Source organism: Xylona heveae (genome assembly GCF_001619985.1).
Source record: "Xylona heveae TC161 unplaced genomic scaffold L228scaffold_9, whole genome shotgun sequence".
Taxonomy (NCBI): Eukaryota; Fungi; Ascomycota; class Xylonomycetes; order Xylonales; family Xylonaceae; genus Xylona; species Xylona heveae.
Genome location: NW_017264201.1, coordinates 835,197 through 853,336, shown reverse-complemented (window position 1 = coordinate 853,336; position 18,140 = coordinate 835,197). Strand labels below are relative to the sequence as shown.

Genomic DNA, 18,140 nt, shown 5'->3' with positions numbered 1-18,140 from the left:
CGCTGGTCGAGCCCCTCCTTGCCCTCCTCTTATCAGAAACTGTTCAATTTTTGGCCCATAAAGCATTCATGGGTGCATAATTATATACAAGTAAAGCTCATCCATCCGGAGTTGACAGAGAGTAGGAGCAATTGTGCAGGGAGCTGCATCAGTCAATAATTCTTCACGATTGCTATTTGTGTGGCAAGTTTGGCCTCAACCGCCCCAAGTGCTTGCCACATAAACTCTGGGACACTACAATACTGCTGCGTAGAACTACGAGCGTAATACCCAGTTCTGACCTCTTGCAATTGGCAAAACATGAAGAAACACTTTTGACGAGTACTGTTTCGCAACATATGCGTCCTTATCACTACAATCTAGGCTCACACAGGAGCTTCATGTGAGGTCTGTGCGACCTTCTTAAGCTTTCATCTTCAATAGGCGCGAGAGTCACTTTTCCAAACCAAGTCACATCTCTCTAGCCCCAAAAGCTAGCCTTTTGTTAGGATGACGTGGAAAAACGAACACTGGCTCTAGAACATGTAAAGAACAACGGAAGATAAATTTCTAGATGAGTAAGATGTGACAACTGGGGTATGCGCTAGAAAATCCATGCGTGTAAGCATTCTCTATTGCCGTCCAGAGCAACCTGTATATATCCATTTGGGCTAGACAGAAATCTAAATGTAAGTGTCTAGGGATGTAAAACTTAAACAGTTTCAATATATCTTCTGACTTCCCTGTAAAAACGATTCAGTTAGCAACTTGACAGCTTGATTGATTGCCCAAAAAATTGTATCTTTTCACGAACCAATCTGTAACCGCTTCATCCCAGAGCCGAATCTCATGTTCTCTTGTGCCACCAAAATGGTCGACAAAGTCATCTCCAAACACTTCTCGAGCGACACTTTCCTTTCTCATAAATCGCTGCGTTGCCTCCTTAAGCGATTTCGCGAGCCGTACTCCTTGGTCTGAAGTGCCACCGACGTCTTCACCCTTGCCTAGAGGTGGTAGCTTGAGCTCCAACTTCTTCTCCACGCCTCGCCATCCAAGGCCAAGAATGGCGGCAAGAACAAGGAAAGGGTTGGCGTCCGCGCCCGGTACTCTCATTTCAAAGCGTGTGGCTTTCGGGCTTGAAGAAGGCGGCGATATGAGCCGGATAGAGGCGGCGCGATGTTCTAGACCCCATGACACAGTTACAGGGGCCCAAAAGTTCTCAACAAGCCTCTTGTACGAGTTGATCGTAGGAGCAAGGATAGGCATTATATCTGGAAGACCGTCGATGAGGCCAGCAAGAAAGTGTCGACCCATGTCAGACAAGTATGCTACGTCTGTAAATGGGGCATTTTCGTCTTTTTCGCCTCGATAGAACAAATTCTTGCCCAGTTTATCCACAATCGAAACGTGCATATGGCCAGAGTTTCCGGGGAGTCCTTCGCGAGGTTTGGCCATGAAGCATGGCGTGATTCCGGATTTGCTTCCTAGGCATTTAACGACGTATCTGTTGAGAGAACGTCAACGAAGCACAGGTTGCTTCAGGGGCCAAGTTACTAACTTGAAAAGTCCCGCTTTATCTGCCATCTCTCTGATCTCGTCAAACTCGAGTGCCTAAAGATTGAGAATGATGAGCCCATCCCTCTGATATCTCTCACGAGCAAAGAGATTATCCTACAGCTTCAAAAACACCAGGACCACTCTCAGTGTGCCATCCCTCAATACCACATCGGAATTGTTGGCACGCATCAAAGATGCCGTAGTAATAGTCCTGATTGTGCACAGGGCGTGTCAAGCTGTAACCAAACATGCCTTCGGTAAGCGGGGGCAACGCGCCAACCGGATTCTCTTTTAAAAAGCTCGCCGTCGAAGAAGTGTTCCTTTCGGAGGTCGAACCGTTTGAGCTGGGAGGGGCTCTAAACTGGTAGAATTCATATTCCGCTAAAGCAATCGGGGTCAGCGGCGCGTTGTTATGCCGCGAAGAGAGCACAACAGTGGTCGCTGCGCATCAATATTTCTTGAATACGAACCTCCAGCCATGGCGCCCAGTTCATGTTTCTCCAGCCTTTCCACCATTGTCTTGAGGAGCCCTCGGGGATCTGCGCAGAGAGGCGCTTTTGTATCGGGATCATAGAAGTGAACAAGAAAGAAGGGAACATTGCCCTCCCAAGGAATACGACGGTAAGTAGACAAGTCGGGGATAGCGAGCAAATCTCTGTAGCCATTATCTTTGTTGCTAATCTTCAGCTCTCGAAAATAAGTCTGGTCATGCATATCCCAGCCAAAGACGACAGAGCAGAAGCCGAAGCCATCTCCTGCAATGGATAAGAACTTTTTCTTGGAAATGAGCTTGCCGCGGAGAATGCCATCGACATCAACTCCTGCGAGCTTGACCTTGTCGTCATGCTCGAGAAGTTGTGGTAAGGTTTCAAGGGTCACCGGAGGAACGCGTTCAGACATGACGTCGTGGAAGAGGTCCGACAGGCGATGGGTGATTGACAACTTGGGTACGCTTAAGGGCTGCACGAAACGAAGCTTGGAAGTCTGCAGAATCACTCTTGGAGAAAGAAAACGGAGACCCTAGGATTGATCAGGCGTTTCACGGCGAAGAGATTAGGTTAATAGAAGATGGGTCAAGCATGTCTTCATATCCGACTTTGGGGTAAAACGTCGCACGGGGCAGAAGGAACGTTAGTTTGGGATGGGACTTTATCGCTTATCTTTGAGTGATCTATCGCATCACCAGCTTACGGCCTTCCCAATTCCTTTACCGTTACTGCTACTATGACTCGAACGATGGTGATTATCTTTTGCCTGCTTTTAAACCGTAATTATTCCTTTCAAATTGTGAAGGCTGAGACTCATGATGTTCAGAGGGGCTATTATACCTCAAGCGATGTTTCATCATTTCAGGTCCGTACTGGTAAAGGCATACCTGGCGTGCCTTTACGAACACCACTATAAGATGGCTAGAGAGTACCGAGTCCCAGTCTTCGCTACAGTGGCTTCACATTTCGCAATCGAAAGTTGGCTATTTAATACAAGTACTGTGCCAGCACTCAAAATCCTTGCTTGGTACCCGCTCTCTACTCTGCCAGCTCTTTTCTGACAACAACAGATAAACGAAGCCAAAGCTGCTAATGATATATTTAAATATTTCGCCGCTAATAATGAGATTATCCATTCCCAAAAATTAGATTGTTCTACGATGACGACTATGATGACGATTATGATGAGCGTGCCGGCCGTTTAAGGTGATAGGTTGGTATGTTGAATTGAGAATTGTCTGTGAATTATTTACTGTCGGCAGCTTTTTGTTTTTGGACTCGTTAGTATTGAGGCAAAGAGCGGAGAAGAAAACGGGAGTCGGGCGGAACTTACGAGGAAGTTAGTCGTGGCAGAGGCAGTCCCGTAGAGGTCGGCCGGCATAGTACTAGGTCCATTGTTTAAATAAGTAATGCAATATCGTGTTCCTGCAACAACGCCACTGCAATCATTGCCAACCTATGGCCATCACTAGTCAGATAGAAACACTTGAATGGGAGCTCTCGAGAGAAAAGCTTACCGAAGGATTTAACTCGTAGAAGTGTTCAAAGCTCAGGCCAGAATCAGCGAGTAAGTGGTCACAAGTACCATTTTGCTTGGCAAGCAACCATCCATAGCCCACTCCAGAGCAGCGGGACCCCTCACCCTGAGCCTCGAATGTCATAGTGGGTGTAGGGATATATTTTAGGAACTCTGAGTAGGGAATCTCTCTAAATGGCACCGGTGAAATAGGAGGCGGCTGAAATTTTCGTGTCCGAGTTTTGTGGCTGTGCCGTTCTCTATTTGGTTCAATTGTATAGTTGCCATATGGATTAGAGATGCACAATGTCTGATTCACAAGCATTTTGATGTTGGTGCATTTTGGATGGATATTAGCGTTCCACGAAAGTAATTGAGCCCGACTGATGCCAGCATTGTGTGTAATACTCCGACATGTCTCACCCACTCGTACAACATGCACATCGCATTGATCTTCAATACACAGAGACCCTTCCGTGGGAAACGATGATTCATCATTAGCAAGTGCATTCCGGTTCAATAATGTGTCCGTAGAGACTCGCTGCGCCTCCGAAACAGAGTACATGGTATCTGACGGCTGAAGTTGATAGATGAATCCAGTGCAAGTGGGTTTTGGAACGGCAGCAGATCTATGTGATTTGTCAGACATGGAATGGCTGCAAAGGGCGGAAAGAAAAAAGAAAAGACAATTAAACAGGAGCTTTCCCTTAACAGGTGCTTACATGCTTGAACCGATTGGTGTGGGAGAAGTTGTAGGGAACTTGGTTGAGGAGCATTGACTTGTAAGTGACCCGAAGCTGCTGGCCAAATCCTCATCCTGCCCATGTAAGGCGTAGTTTAGCTGGAATTGAAGTGACTGGAGGTAACAATCGTTGCAGAGATTTTGATTGGTATTGTTCTGAAAATAAGTTTCGCAAAATTCGCCACTATGTCATGGTCTCTTAGATTCCTCACTGAGTACCTACAGCGGCAGGCAAGAATACTTACTTTGATCTGAGGCAAGTCTGGTTGAAGGCATGAAGGGATTGAATATCAAATATTGCGGCAGGGTAATATGTGTTGGCCGGCTCATCGTAATACTTTGTCGAGCCACAGGACAGTGATACATTCTGCTGGTGCTCCTGCAGGGAAGCAAAACACTGGTCCGTACAGATTCCTTGGAGAGTGCGGAGGCTCAGGCGATTGTAAAACCCGCCATAAAGATTGGGAAGCAGAGGATGACAAGCCAAGGGAGCATTCAATGCAGCGATGCAGCTCTCTGATGCACCGGGCCACAGGTTGGCATCAAAGGAGGTGTCGTGACCCTGAGTTGGAAAGAACAGGAGAACTGCCCATGGCAGCAGAATGTGCGCCAATGCTTTTGGTAATTTGGGATTCATGAGAGATCTCAAGAGTGACCCAATCGATATGGCATAAATGCTCAATCTTGGGAAACCTGTGGCCGATAGACACTGAGGTATAAAAAAATACGTTTAGGGAGAGATCCAAGTACACAGATTGCAGCAATGACAATGCACACTCAAAAGTCTTTGGAAAGACAGCTCCACAACAATGATCACGTCGGATCTCTCTCGGTGGAGTCTTTGTCAAGGAAATAAGACCGGCGGCAAAGGATCCGGATGGATCGCACACTCATTATCGTTAATCGTAAGATGTGTCAAATCAGCTGAAAGAAATTCCTCATTTTGGATTGGCATCTTCGTACCTGAATCTATTCTCCGAGAACAGTCAACCCAAGTGGGTCCATTGCTGGTTAGGGGTCCCATTAGAGTTGAACTTTTTCCGAGCCTCAGCTGTGAACATTTAATGATGCTGACGGCAGTTAGTCCTCTTAGTTTGTAGAGAGCTGTAAGCTAAAGGAGTTAAAGAATGGTTTAATTATTTCCGCGTAGCGTGCCCGTAGCTGTTGCCGCGAATGCAGGGTTCCTGTTGCACGTCCCTTCCGTTCCCCTCGGCTGCTAAAGATCAGTAGTAACTTTACGGAGTACCTTCAAACCCTCTCAAACGCGTCACTGTCACTTGGTACGATCGATTTCCAGAGGCATGTTAATTTGGGGAACTTTGTACTTGAATCAATTATAAAACACTTAAATCTACCTCGTTAAACGAACACCTCTACCGCAAGTGAGAGAGAAAGCCAGATCCTTTTCAGGACACGTGCTTGGCTTAGATTGTACACCGAGGGTATACAGGGTACCTGATCAAAGCTGCTACGTACGGAGTAGTACCTGAGGAATGCAAACGCCAAGGAATTCTCACTGCCTGGGTTTTCATTATTGAGATAATTTGTCATGGCGTTTCATAGTGAAAATTATGGAAATTTGACTGTCGACAAATCAAAGTAGAGATACTTGTTAGGTGGATTGCCAAGAGAATATTCGGCACAATCAACCGAAGGGAAAAAAATGACCAGGCTGAACGGCAAGGCTTGGCAATGTCAGTTCCTTACTCCGTAGGAGTATAAACAACATGCCAAGCCAAACAGTCAGATGAAGTTCTCCACCCCCTTTTCCTGAAAATTGACCGAATGATAGCCATGGGCCGAGGATATGTCATTGAAAGCAACACTCATAGAGGCCCGGCCATGGGTGACAATATTGCTCACTACAACTGGCACCGTTTCAGTCTCTTCTGCCGACCAAAAGGGTTTTCTTCTTGCCGCTCAGTAGAATATTGTCAACGGCCTGGTTGATGAGGAAATCACTAAAGGTACTACGAATTTTCTAAAGTAATTTGTGTCATTTACAGAAAGCTAAAGGTTGTCGCCAGGAAGTATGCACAGCCAGAACATCAGAAAAAGGAGGTGGGGTTTGGACGCCAGGACTATGCTTTGTTGTCTATGTGACCAGCGGTGGATATATACTCCACTTTGCCGGACCCTCTTTTATCTCGGCCTCAAGGCTGTCGACTTTTCTCATGCTTCGGACCTCTGCGACTCTCCGCTGTGATTGTCAGCTGACACACGAGAATTCACTTGCGCCGTGCTAATCATGACTTCTCATGGCTTTGCTATTGGGCAATCTAGAGGATCGACAGAAGGCCTTATTCCCGGCTCGAAAATACTATGGCCCTTAGTTCGACTCCCTGATTGTGGAGCGCCCATCGCCATACCGGAGAACTTTGCTATTAGTTTGGAACGGCTTCATAGTGTTCGACATGCGTTTAAAGATGCTCAGACCATTTTTCATGTCACGTCTGCCTGAAGCAAACCAGGCGATGGCAGCAAGGACCCGAAATTGCCCACAGACTCAGGGGTCTTACTGGGCTGGATCCATCCATAGCTGCCCATCTTTCGAGATCTAACCGCACCCGCATGGAATATGAGCAGCGCTGAAATGTCAGACATGGGCATCAAGCCCGTTTTGCATTACTCATATCCATCTAGGAATCGGTAACGGGCTCTGTAATTTATTCTTTGATTCGCCGAGCTTTAGCCCGGTGGAAACAACAGTCTTTATCTTTTTGATAATGGCTGTTTCTATTATATATTCCCCCCCAGAGGTCTTACGGTGAGCAATTGCGGGCTCCTCCCAGGCAGCTTTGAGGTTGCATATATTTAACAGCTCTTAATGCTGATCCGCTGTCAAGCATCGTTTCGAGATTGATTGATACACATATGCTCAGTTCTCTCACTTCATGAGCTACGGCTTTACAAAATATTTACATGATGCATCTGGCTATGCTGGCCTGGACCCTGCTCGGGTCCTTGTTCTTCGCCGGCAGTGCACATGCAAAAGCAGTATTTGCTCACTTCATGGTACGACCATATACCAACATTCCCTGTCCCTTCCATTTCATATTACGCTTGCTGATCTCTTCCTCTGACAGGTAACAAATGCTGCGAAATTCTCGGTTGCAGACTGGCAGAATGAGATTAGGCTGGCGCAGGAAGCTCATATCGATGCCTTTGCTCTTAATATGGCATATGGAGACCCTACAAATTCTGCCTCCGTGGCCAATGCATTCAACGCTGCCAATAGTCTGGGCTTCAAGCTGTTCTTCTCTTTCGATTATGCTGGCAATGGGCCATGGGCAAAAGAGAATGTCATCGCTTATATAGACGGATACCGTTCAGCCCCTTCATACTACCAATTCAACGGACGACCCTTTGTATCGACCTTTGAAGGACCGGCTAGTGCGGCGGACTGGGCGATAATCAAACAATCTACAAACTGTTTCTTTATCCCAGATTGGTCCTCGGTAGGTGCTAAAGCAGCACTAGAACTTGGCCAAGCTGATGGACTCTTCAGCTGGGCAGCCTGGCCTTGGGGCAATCAGGATATGACGACTTATGACGATGCTTCATATATCCAATTTCTGGGTGGATTGCCATACATGATGCCAGCGTCTCCATGGTTCTTTACCAATTTGCCTGGCTACAACAAGAACTGGTTATGGCGTGGAGATGACCTATGGTATGATCGTTGGCAGGAGATTCAATATGTTCAACCTGATTTTGTTGAAATTATTTCCTGGAATGATTATGGCGAGTCGCACTACATTGCTCCCTTGCATGACAATGCATTTGATGCATTTGATATTGGAAAAGGACCATACAATTATGCTGCAAATATGCCACATGATGGATGGCGCCTCTTTCTTCCATATGTTATTGATACATACAAATATGGTATTGCAACTGTTACAGAGGAGGGCCTGGTAACATGGTACCGTCTCTATCCATCACTGGAATGCAATAGTGGTGGTACAACGGGCAATACTGCAAACCAGCTGCAGCTCGAGTTCGAACCAACAGAGGTTGTACAGGACAAAGTATTTTTCTCTGCACTTTTGACAGCCCCCGCTACTGTCTCTGTGAGTATTGGAGGGGTGGTTCGCACTGCGACCTGGGAAAATACTCCTGATGGAGGAGTTGGTATATATCACGGGAGCATTCCATTTGCAGGTCACTCTGGGGAGGTTGTGGTAACAATCTCTAGATCTGGAACTATAATTTCACAGGTAGTTGGCAAATCTATAACTACAAATTGCCCGAATGGTATTCAGAATTGGAATGCTTGGGTTGGAAGCGCCACTGGGAACCAGGCTGTCTCGGCAACTCCTACACTAAACCTCGACAAACAGCATTGTATTGAGGGAACTGGTGCAAATAACTTTGCGGGTCTTTGCAGCTTTACCTGCACGTATGGGTACTGTCCAGTTGGAGCGTGTGTATGCACTGCTATGGGCGCGCAGAGAGAGTTGCCAGATGCCACTGGGGTTAAGGGATATCCCATTGAAGGCGAGGATGCTAGCTATGGTGGGCTGTGCAGCTTTGCTTGCAATTACGGGTATTGCCCCGAAGGTGCTTGTGGCACGGTTCAAGTACCGCTGACCACGCCAACTGTATCTGATTTCGCGCCCCCTGCTTGTGTCGCTGGCACAGGGGAGGGCAATCTTGCTGGCCTTTGCAGCTTCAGCTGCAATTTTGGATACTGCCCAATAAACGCATGCACGTGTACTGCAACAGGGGCCTTGAATGTTCCCCCTCCGGCTACTACTTCCGCAGGTCGTGGCGCCGCAGGCATGGACAGTTCTGTCTATGATGGACTCTGCAACTTTGCTTGCAGTCGTGGCTATTGCCCGGAAGGTGCTTGTTCAAACAATCCCGGAGGGAGCCAGTCAAGCGACGAAGTGAGATGCAAAGATGGAATACCCTGCCCGTTGAATGCATGTTGCTCAAAGGACGGTAAGTTTTAGTCGACTTCTTTATGGAAATATGCCTAATTAACCTTGCATCTAGGCGTATGCGGCGTTACACCTGGCCATTGTGGTGAAGGCTGCCAAAGTAATTGTCTCCAACCGCAGCCATCAGTGTCAGCGACAGATGTTCAACAAAGAGTAGTTGGATACTATCAAGGTCTGAGCGAATCGGCTTCATGTGGTATGTAACAACCTGATTGCTTATCCCATCCAGTAGTTCGATTCAAATGCCTGCTGTTCCGAGCTATTCCGAGCATTATCTAATTAAACTAATTTCAGGAAAAATGTCGCCCGATGAAATTCCTGTTGACCAATTAACACACCTCATTATTGCCTCTGCTTATATTACACCAGATACTTTCGAGATAACTAATGTAGGAGCTATCTTACTATTTCTTTTTCTCAAGATTTTAGCTAAAAGATTCTAGATGGATGGTGTTTCTCCTTCCGTGTTCAACTCAATTCCGAATCTAAAGCAGCGCAATGGAGACCTCAAGGCACTAATTTCAGTCGGAGGGTGGTCATTTAATAACCCAGGAACTTGGCAGGGCGTCTTCTCATCTCTGGTATCCACCGAGTCAAATAGAGCTAAGTTCATTCAGAACCTTCTCGGATTCCTTGTATGCATTGCACCTTGATATGTATCTCGAATGAAAGTGTAGCTAAATTTGGCTTTGACAGTCACAATATGGTTTTGACGGCGTTGATTTCGACTGGGACTACCCTGGTGCCGACGAGCGTGGTGGAAATGGTGGTGATACAGTCAACTATGTGGCTTTACTCAAAGAACTGCGTATTGCTGTTGGCGCAGATGCCCACGATTATATCGTAACTGCTACGGCACCAATGTCTTACCACTACCTTCAAAACTTCGACCTCGCAAAAATGGCATCCTATGCTGACTGGATTAACTTCGGTATGAGGCCACTGTTTGAAATTATCTAGTGTGAACTGCCTGCTAACAAAGGATGAAATTTATAGCGACTTATGATCTACATGGTGTTTGGGATAGTAAGTTCTAGTAGCTCAGGCATTTGAAACCACTTCAAACCTGGTAATTCTTTTCTAACGTGGGTCTCCCAAACCAGGAAAAAGCTCAGAGGAAAGATTCCTGCAAGCACATAGTAATCTAACAGAAGTTGGGTTTGCCTTGGATCTTGCCTGGCGTGCTGGCGTCGATCCATCCCAAATTGTGATGGGACTTGGTCTATACGGGAGATCTTTTAAAATTACGGATGGCTTTTGCTCCCACCCTGGATGCCAATTTGCAAGCCTAGGGGATCCGGGACCTTGCACTGGATTATCCGGTATTCTCTCTCTTCAAGAAGTATATGATGTGCTTGATCGCAATGGCGCTCAGCCGATCTATGATCATGAGGCAGCCGTCAATTATATAGTCGATAGCTCCATGAACTGGATATCGTAAGTCAACTTCCCGGATAGCAGAACGCCCGATATGATCATTTCTAATATAAATATTCTATCACAGTTACGATAATCCAACAAGCTTTCAGGCAAAGCTCGATTTTGCCAACCGAAATGGTTTAGGTGGAATTATGATCTGGTCGGTAGATTGGGATAATCACAATCACGATGCTCTCTCCGCCTTGTCTGCATCAGATCAGAGTGGTTCCGATAATCCTGTTAACCCGGGTCCCATTCATCGATACCCACCAAAGCCTGGCGATACTTCTATCCTACACCAAGAAAGCGATTCAACGGGGTGTTATGTGACTGATCAGTGTGGTTCTAAGCAGACCTGCGCAAAGGGTTACATTGCTATGACGCGTACCGGCACGAAAGCCGGCCAAAAGAATTGTCCCACCAACGATTTCAGATATGTCTGTTGCCCCTCATTTGCAGCTCCAAAGCCCTCTGAATGCCGCTGGAATTTCGATAGAGCAAATAGTAATGGGGGGAAAGGTCTTGGTACGGATTGCAACGGAGGGTATGATGTACTGACATTCTATCACTTGCTCCTCGTTTACTGACTTTGAATAGCTGTGACGACGAGGAAATACAGGTCACCGCAGACAGCTGGGGATGGTAAGTGAACATGAAACATACATTTGAAGGAAATGGATTGGAAGTTGTCCATTCAAGCCGTACTCTTGCAAGTTTCTTACCACAGTGCTATACAGGAAAGGAAGCCTCACCTCTGGAGAGGCAGGTAGCAGGTGTGGTCGCGGTGCAGTATCCTATTGCTGCAAAGCTACAGATCTCTACGAATTAAAACCAGTGAGTTCTGAAATTTTGAACTGTCCTAAATTCCTATGGCACATTGTTAATGCTGCCTATCCAGGGCTGTCGATGGAGTCTTTGTGATTTATCCCCAGAATGCCCGGCGGAGCGACCAGTAAAACTAACAACTGATACTGGTGGCCCATCCGATACATTTCGCTGCGACACCTATCCACTCCCAATGGGGGGTCATGGATTCTTCACGAGAGCATTGTGCTGCCCTCCAGACCACGGGTTGGAGAATTGCAAATGGCATGATGGCAGCGTATGTTCCGAAAGGTGCCCCAGCAATCAGCTTGAACTTGACTCCGATCCATTTGGTGGCTCACGGTCAACCGCCTGTGCCAATGCAAGACAAGCAAAGTTTTGCTGTGACCCCCCTACCGGTATCACCAAACCTTTTTCGATCGTACCCCTGGAAAATATATTCCCAAGTGCATTCTGGCCTCCTCCCCCAGCCATTGTCCAGTATGATCTTATTAGTTTTGGAGGCGGGTTTAAGGATCATGGAGATGAAGACCCAAACAGCTCTGGCGTTGCATTTCTGCTCTTTGCTGGCGCTGAAGAGGCAGTATCGAGAATGAAAAAGAGAGATGGTGAGACGGATGGAATCCAATTCTTGAGTTGTCCCAAGGACCCACATTCTCGAGGGGATGATGAGCTGCAGCATGCCCGTGTTGTTTGCTTGAATGAGGAGATTTCAACCTGCTTTCCTGTGCAAAAAGCAGGTGTTGAGGGCACATTGGTCTCAATGCCACGAGAATGTGGCGGCGGGTTTGCCCGCGCGGTTGCAATGATACTCTCTTCTAGTATGTTTGAAACCCGTTTGAGTCACTTTTCATTGCTAAAAAGCTTTTCATAGATCAATCCATTCCCGACGACATCGCAACTCGAAATCCAACCTCACCCGTCTTCGACTTTGCTTTCGATTATGACATGAAGCATATCCGTCGCGATGGTGGAAGCATCAGCATGCGTGTTGACTTTTCAAACGTGCCTGGTAAGGATTTTTTCCATCTATTATTATGATTAGTAGCTGACGGTTCAGGCTATTGGAACGCTGTGGTTGATAATCCTGGTAATGGACAAAAGAAGCGTGACATTGACCGCCGTTTCTTCAGTAATTCACTCCAGGACTGGCAAAACCAGATTCAATCCCTTCAATTCAACGAAAATTCCAATACATGGAATTATATGGAAGACAAACTCCTCTTCTTCCAATCCAACCAGGCGTGTGAAGTGGATTCTGACCTCATTCCCGAGGGACTTGCCATGGGTGTTCATACTGAGGTTTCTGCAAAGACTTACTATGGTTTCAGCATGATTGCAACAATTGATAGTCAACAGCTTAACGTTCATCAGGCTAATGGTTTCTTTAATGGCGTCGGGGTTACTGATTTCATGTAAGTTTGACATTTCTGATAGGAATTTGATCCTCACTAATTCTTTTTTTTACTCAGTGCAGAGCTCAGTGGAGTAGGGAGGTTCGACGCTGACCGAATCCATTCCAACCCTATGATTTCGCAAGCCGACACAATGCATCAAGGAGGATTTAGTCTTTTCAAAGGATTAATGAAATTTGATCCTTATTTAGTGGTTCAATACACGGCAGGTATGTATCAGAACTACAATAGCTACTAATGGACAGCAGTGTTGCTTACGGTTCCATAGGTACAAATGGTGGAGATGTTGGAGCAGAGGGAGTAGAGTGGAATGGGCACGTCAGACCTACCAAATTTTATGCAGTATTTAAAACTAATATGATGATGCAGATATTCAAGCGGGAGGGTTATCCAAGATCTCCCCAACACTATTCAGTACGGGTCACTCAGAAGTTTTATGTGGATATTCATGAAGCTAATGCTCTTTCAAAAGGCACTTCCCTCCTTCAGGAGACGAAAGCTTACATGGCAATGATCCTGCAATCTTTTCCACTGGGCAACTTTTCCCAAATACTCTTAATCCTGATGGCAATACCGCAGGATCAATATCAGCTTCTGCTATTGCAAAATTGGTAATATTCCTCTTTTATTTCTCATTGAAGGGGCTTTGCTAATGCGCATCGCGATGTCTAGGGGTTATCTGTCTCATTGAACTTGCCATCGTCTATTGCTTCCAACGTTGGGACTATGCCCGACATGTCCCTTACTGTCGAGAGTTCCCTTGTATTTTCTGCAGATAACACAAGTTTTCCGGACCAAACCTGCATGTATGTCTTAGGCAGTGCAACACATAGCACTAATATGCAGAGAGGGGGGACTGTCAATTGGGGCCGAGACTTTTTCATCAATATGTTTCACAAATACGGAGGTAAGTTAGCTTTTATGGCACAATGAATAGTTTTCCAAGCCAAGCTGAGGGAGGCAAGCTTGCAAAAGGGTTTTGCTAATGTAATCTCAGTCGCGGGCCCTCGGAATTGCTTTCCCAACCAGGCGGAGTCTGGAAACTACAAACGAGAGAACTCCGAACGCCGGTCTACTCCCACAGGCACTTACTTACCCGGCGAGAACCGTCTGATACTTTACAAAAATCTGTTTCCTAATATAGTAAAATCAGCGGCCCATGCAGCCAATGGAGCAGCAAACGGCGTTCTTGCTACTAAAAATCAGTTGTTCAATGCACTTGCGGCAGCTGTTCCCTCAAAAGCCAATGTTCTTGCAGGCCTCGACGCTGCGTCAGTAGTCTTCCAGGCAACCGGAGCATTTACATGCGAAGTTACTACAAATGAAGAGGAAAAGAACGGTTGCTGTGGATGCATTAGCATGAGGGCAATATATGGTGCCGCTGACGATCCAGATAGCGATGACAATGATAATGATCCATCGGCAATAGATGATTTCTTAGATACTGGTGATGACCCCGACGATTCATCGAAGAAGAGAGGGTTTGAAGAAATGGGCAGCAGTACCGGCTTTAATTCGACTGCAATAGTAGGGAAACGCAACATTGGGGGGATCACAACTGGCAAAAAGACGATATCTGTTTTTGGCAAGAAAGTCAGGTCCCCACAATATCCGTCCTTCCCTCAATATGAAATGATAGATCCTCCCAAGGTCGACTGGGATAGGGATTCCAAATCTTACCTTCTTGCAGTCTTAAAGTAAGTCCATTTCAATGGGAAATCATAAACATATCTTTTTGTCAATGCTAACATCTTTGTTAACATTGAATAGGTACTACCATAATGCTAGTGCTGAGTGTGACAACTGGGATGTTTTTAGATCAGATGTATACGATGAGGAATACTATGCAGAGGGACAGAAGTGTCGCACTGACTATGAAAGTATGTCCAAACATGCCTTGGGCCGCTAGATTCGATGGCTAACAATAAGTTTCCAAAGCCGAGCATGTTTTTGAGGCACAAACAATTGTTAGTGAGCCTACAAATTAGTAAAAGATACTTGATCTGACCAATGCGAACATAGGCACAATTTTTTAACGACTACACTATATCAGGCTATCTACCTTGGTTCTCAAAGTAAGGATGCCAATTGCTTTGACAAAATTTCCGTCGTCAGAAACTTACAAGCCGTGCACTCCGCAGAAGGGGAAACAACGTACGATCCGAACCACAGTGGGATTCTACCTGGGGTACAAATTATGTAACCCGGTTCAGCACCAACTGGCGAGCTCCAAGTAAGATAATTCATCCATAAAACCCTTTCCTTCGGTGAAGGTGCTAAGCTTTTTCCACCATTCAGATCCAGCTATACCGAGCCGACAAATTATCTATAGTTTCATGGACAGGCTGTTGATGGAGCTTGGTACTGGATTCGCTCGGGGTCGCGGCAATCAAGATAGACTTACAATTTTGAGTGCACGCGTGAACAACCTTAAAGGGCGTTTATTTAAAGGCAATCAAGGAGTGAGTCCCAATACGTTCTCAAAGTTTAGTGAACAGGCAAGAAAGCTAGCCTTCAAAGAGCTTGGCATGGCGTTTACGTACATGAACCTCCCGGAAGTTTCAGCCAAGTTTTGTTCATCCTATCAAGGGATGTACGACTTAATGGGCCAATTTGACAGCTGGCATGCGGAAGTAAATCCAGATGCCCAAGACCCTGCTCTACAGGCGAAATGGAAGAATTTTATTCGCGAACTTCTTGACAATATAGTTCTGCTCGGTCGCGAAAATGCCAAATCCCTATGGCAGATCGTTCGAAAGTAAGTGAATCATTTCCTGATAAATAAAGTTTGTTACGAGGAAAAAACTGACATGCTCACCCGCGCAGCGATAATAAGGACAATCTGGATGGCCAATGGAAAAATGTTGCACAGCGGGAGGCCAAAAAGCTGCGACTTACTTTCACGTGTGACAATCTCCCAACTGAGACATTTCCAGAGGTCCAATCGGAGTTTTCATTGGATCTACCAGATATTGGAATGGGCGGTACCTAAGACGGTGGAAGCCGTGGAAGGATATTCGTAACTATTTCTGTCTGGAAACACCATGCACGGAATGAGAGGATTGTAGATATGTGTTAGTTTAAACGAACAAGAAAAATTTTCCTTGGCTGATCTAATTGATCAACTCTTTTCCTATTCGGATATCTAGCAAGCTTAGTAGAAGAGCATATCCTGACCATCCGCCAAGCGATCCTTGCGCTGCCTCGTCCTTGTTCACAGCTGACTCCAATTAACACAGTAAAGCCTTCCAAGTATTTGAGATAAACTATCACAATTCTTGATCCTTCACTGTATCCTGTCTATCGGTAATCTGGCATCACAGGAGGTGGGTTGAATTCGGCCATGAGATTTCCTAGCCCTTCACTTGTAATGACTTGGTTCTGCTCATTAACCTCAATACCCTCGGCTTCAATGACAGCCCTAAGATCAGCCACTACTTCCTCGGCGTTTGTATACAACTGATCCCAGCATTTTCGTGTAATGGCTCCCGTGGGCAGACTCAGAGCAACCTCCTCTTGCTCTGGAGTGAGTGGATCCTCTGGGTTTTCAAGCACCGTCTCAATTTGGATTAGATATAAAACTGTTCCAAAAGCAAATAGATCATGCTTTGGGGTATGCCATGATTCGGGCTGGTCCTCTGAACAGTATGGGTAGTCAGACGGCAGGGCGCATGAAATTGGAGGGTCAGAATAGCAACCATCCCAATTTCCCCGCCGTGAAGCCTCGGTCAAATTACACAAAACAAGACTCAAATCACTGCGGAGCCAGAGCTTGTCCAGATAGAGTTGTGTGTGGAAAAACTCGTGCTTATGCAGGAAAGATAATGCAGCCAATAACTGCATCGCCCACCGATAACTGCGTTGTATAATATCAGCATTATTGGGCGCATCAACGGACGGTGTCGAGTCGACCGAACAAGATTTGGACAGGTCCTTGGAAATTTAAGAAGACTGAGAGAAACAAAAAGGACAATAAAAAAAAAATTGAGCAACGGGTTAAAAAAGGCCGACTTACTAAATAAAATTTGGTTTGTCTGCACCTATGGTACCAGCCGGCATCCTCGCCTTGGGATTTGCCTGGAAGAACTCGATAATTCTGCACTCGGGCATTTCAAGCCGAACCCACCCTTGTGGAGTTGTTCCAAAGTATCTAGACCTTTGTCAGAACGGCGATAGTGCTTAAAGAAACCAAAGAGGGAAAGAGACAAAAAAAGCAAAGAGAAATTTCCAAGCCAAAAGTGAAGATGAGTAAAGAAGGCATATAGTCAAACAGGCCGGCACCTGCTGTAACGGCAGCGACTTACTTTTGGAAATTTGGATGAGACGGTGGCTCCAATGTGGCTAATACACCATAGAACTTTTTGGTCTGCTCAAGTGAATCGTCCTCACGTTCGTGAAGATCATGAGTCATATCACCATTGCCATATTGGGCAGAAAATACTATCATTTCGCCCTTTTTCTCGGATGGCGCAAAATTCAAACAAAATGTCCAGAATCTTCTTGGAGGTGTGGCGCCTGGTGGCACTGCATTAAAATTGAGCTCTCGAGGACCAAATTCGGGGAAACATCGCCATTCCGCGTCAGTAGCCATATTTGCCGCGTGGATGGCTTCAGAAGAGATGGATGGCTGTCAATAGGATTGAGATATATTGAAATGGTAAAATGGAGTAGAGTGCCGCAAGGCAACAGTAAACACCGAGAAAATAGCTACTGGGGGAAGCGGCTATTTGGCCTGATGCTATCATACAGTGACGAAAACTGAGGACCCGCTGATTCTTTTAAGCCAGGCGAAAGGTCCCGGCTACGAGTCATGGCTTTGCGTACAAAATAGCTAGATACCAGGGATACCTAGCGTATAGCGAAACTAAATTAAAAGAAGCGGCTAGCGAATCGGAAGTTATTAGCTATGAATTTCGCCGAATTCCTGTACATGTCCCCGCTAATTAGTGGTGTTTTTTAACAGAGAGTCACCCCACAAGGCCGGTCCGTTTGGAGCTACATAGTCGCAGCGCTTACCTGGGTAACTAGCGTCAAATTATGGAGCCTCGTTAATCTTTTGTCGACGAAGTATCTGCGATAAAACCATGCCACTCAATGGCATTGTTACATTGATTCAAGAAATACAGCCATATTATACCTGTTATGCTTTCGGGTATGCTCTAGAATGAAATAGCGGAACAATAATCATCATCTAGCAATTTTTCTTAGGCAAAAACGCCGTCCAACACACACTTACCACTGTATTCTTGTCAG

General features: G+C 46.0%; 6 protein-coding genes across 6 annotated transcripts; 3 read left to right on the top strand and 3 right to left on the bottom strand.

Moving 5' to 3' along the window:
• Positions 1-691: 691 nt before the first annotated feature.
• Positions 692-2,436, bottom strand: L228DRAFT_240540 (glutamine synthetase/guanido kinase; the record flags this gene model as incomplete). Its single annotated transcript, XM_018331255.1, has 5 exons — positions 692-722; positions 794-1,483; positions 1,538-1,590; positions 1,655-1,977; positions 2,007-2,436. 5 exons carry the CDS (start codon positions 2,434-2,436, stop codon positions 692-694), a joined length of 1,527 nt encoding a protein of 508 aa, XP_018186344.1.
• A 452-nt stretch (positions 2,437-2,888) lies between these two features.
• On the bottom strand, positions 2,889-5,382 carry L228DRAFT_262685 (carbohydrate-binding module family 50 protein). The gene is made up of 5 exons (XM_018334437.1): positions 4,528-5,382; positions 4,263-4,466; positions 3,542-4,169; positions 3,358-3,480; positions 2,889-3,286 (listed from the first exon to the last, which is right to left on the bottom strand). The coding sequence occupies exons 1-5, from the start codon at positions 4,917-4,919 to the stop codon at positions 3,170-3,172; spliced, it is 1,464 nt and encodes a 487-aa protein (XP_018186343.1). The 5' UTR covers positions 4,920-5,382; the 3' UTR covers positions 2,889-3,169.
• Positions 5,383-7,219: 1,837 nt separating this feature from the next.
• On the top strand, positions 7,220-9,240 carry L228DRAFT_213234 (carbohydrate-binding module family 24 protein; the record flags this gene model as incomplete). Its single annotated transcript, XM_018329974.1, has 2 exons — positions 7,220-7,297; positions 7,369-9,240. The coding sequence occupies 2 exons, from the start codon at positions 7,220-7,222 to the stop codon at positions 9,238-9,240; spliced, it is 1,950 nt and encodes a 649-aa protein (XP_018186342.1).
• Positions 9,241-9,671: 431 nt separating this feature from the next.
• On the top strand, positions 9,672-10,669 carry L228DRAFT_253873 (glycoside hydrolase family 18 protein; the record flags this gene model as incomplete). The annotated part of the gene is made up of 3 exons (XM_018333786.1): positions 9,672-9,863; positions 9,925-10,187; positions 10,369-10,669. The coding sequence occupies 3 exons, from the start codon at positions 9,672-9,674 to the stop codon at positions 10,667-10,669; spliced, it is 756 nt and encodes a 251-aa protein (XP_018186341.1).
• Positions 10,670-11,412: 743 nt separating this feature from the next.
• On the top strand, positions 11,413-16,009 carry L228DRAFT_179448 (hypothetical protein). Its single transcript, XM_018329552.1, has 15 exons — positions 11,413-12,293; positions 12,347-12,484; positions 12,533-12,887; positions 12,945-13,096; positions 13,156-13,201; positions 13,257-13,301; positions 13,360-13,498; positions 13,560-13,794; positions 13,885-14,584; positions 14,658-14,767; positions 14,826-14,854; positions 14,910-14,962; positions 15,029-15,120; positions 15,186-15,645; positions 15,714-16,009. The coding sequence occupies exons 1-15, from the start codon at positions 11,531-11,533 to the stop codon at positions 15,877-15,879; spliced, it is 3,483 nt and encodes a 1,160-aa protein (XP_018186340.1). The 5' UTR covers positions 11,413-11,530; the 3' UTR covers positions 15,880-16,009.
• On the bottom strand, positions 15,763-17,628 carry L228DRAFT_284718 (hypothetical protein). Its single transcript, XM_018336254.1, has 3 exons — positions 17,192-17,628; positions 16,903-17,037; positions 15,763-16,743 (listed from the first exon to the last, which is right to left on the bottom strand). The coding sequence occupies exons 1-3, from the start codon at positions 17,476-17,478 to the stop codon at positions 16,188-16,190; spliced, it is 978 nt and encodes a 325-aa protein (XP_018186339.1). The 5' UTR covers positions 17,479-17,628; the 3' UTR covers positions 15,763-16,187.
• Between the last annotated feature and the right edge of the window lie 512 nt (positions 17,629-18,140).

Coding starts and splice junctions, on each gene's coding strand:
- L228DRAFT_262685 (XM_018334437.1), bottom strand. CDS start 4,919: ATGAATCCCAAATTACCAAAAGCATTGGCGCACATTCTGCTGCCATGG. Junction 4,467..4,527: donor CAGACTTGCCTCAGATCAAA/GTAAGTATTCTT, acceptor ACCATGACATAG/TGGCGAATTTTGCGAAACTT. Junction 3,481..3,541: donor TCTACGAGTTAAATCCTTCG/GTAAGCTTTTCT, acceptor TGATGGCCATAG/GTTGGCAATGATTGCAGTGG.
- L228DRAFT_179448 (XM_018329552.1), top strand. CDS start 11,531: ATGCTGCCTATCCAGGGCTGTCGATGGAGTCTTTGTGATTTATCCCCA. Junction 13,202..13,256: donor GAGGGAGTAGAGTGGAATGG/GCACGTCAGACC, acceptor ATGATGATGCAG/ATATTCAAGCGGGAGGGTTA. Junction 15,646..15,713: donor CTATGGCAGATCGTTCGAAA/GTAAGTGAATCA, acceptor TCACCCGCGCAG/CGATAATAAGGACAATCTGG.
- L228DRAFT_284718 (XM_018336254.1), bottom strand. CDS start 17,478: ATGGCTACTGACGCGGAATGGCGATGTTTCCCCGAATTTGGTCCTCGA. Junction 17,038..17,191: donor TCTCATCCAAATTTCCAAAA/GTAAGTCGCTGC, acceptor ACAAAGGTCTAG/ATACTTTGGAACAACTCCAC. Junction 16,744..16,902: donor GACAAACCAAATTTTATTTA/GTAAGTCGGCCT, acceptor TATACAACGCAG/TTATCGGTGGGCGATGCAGT.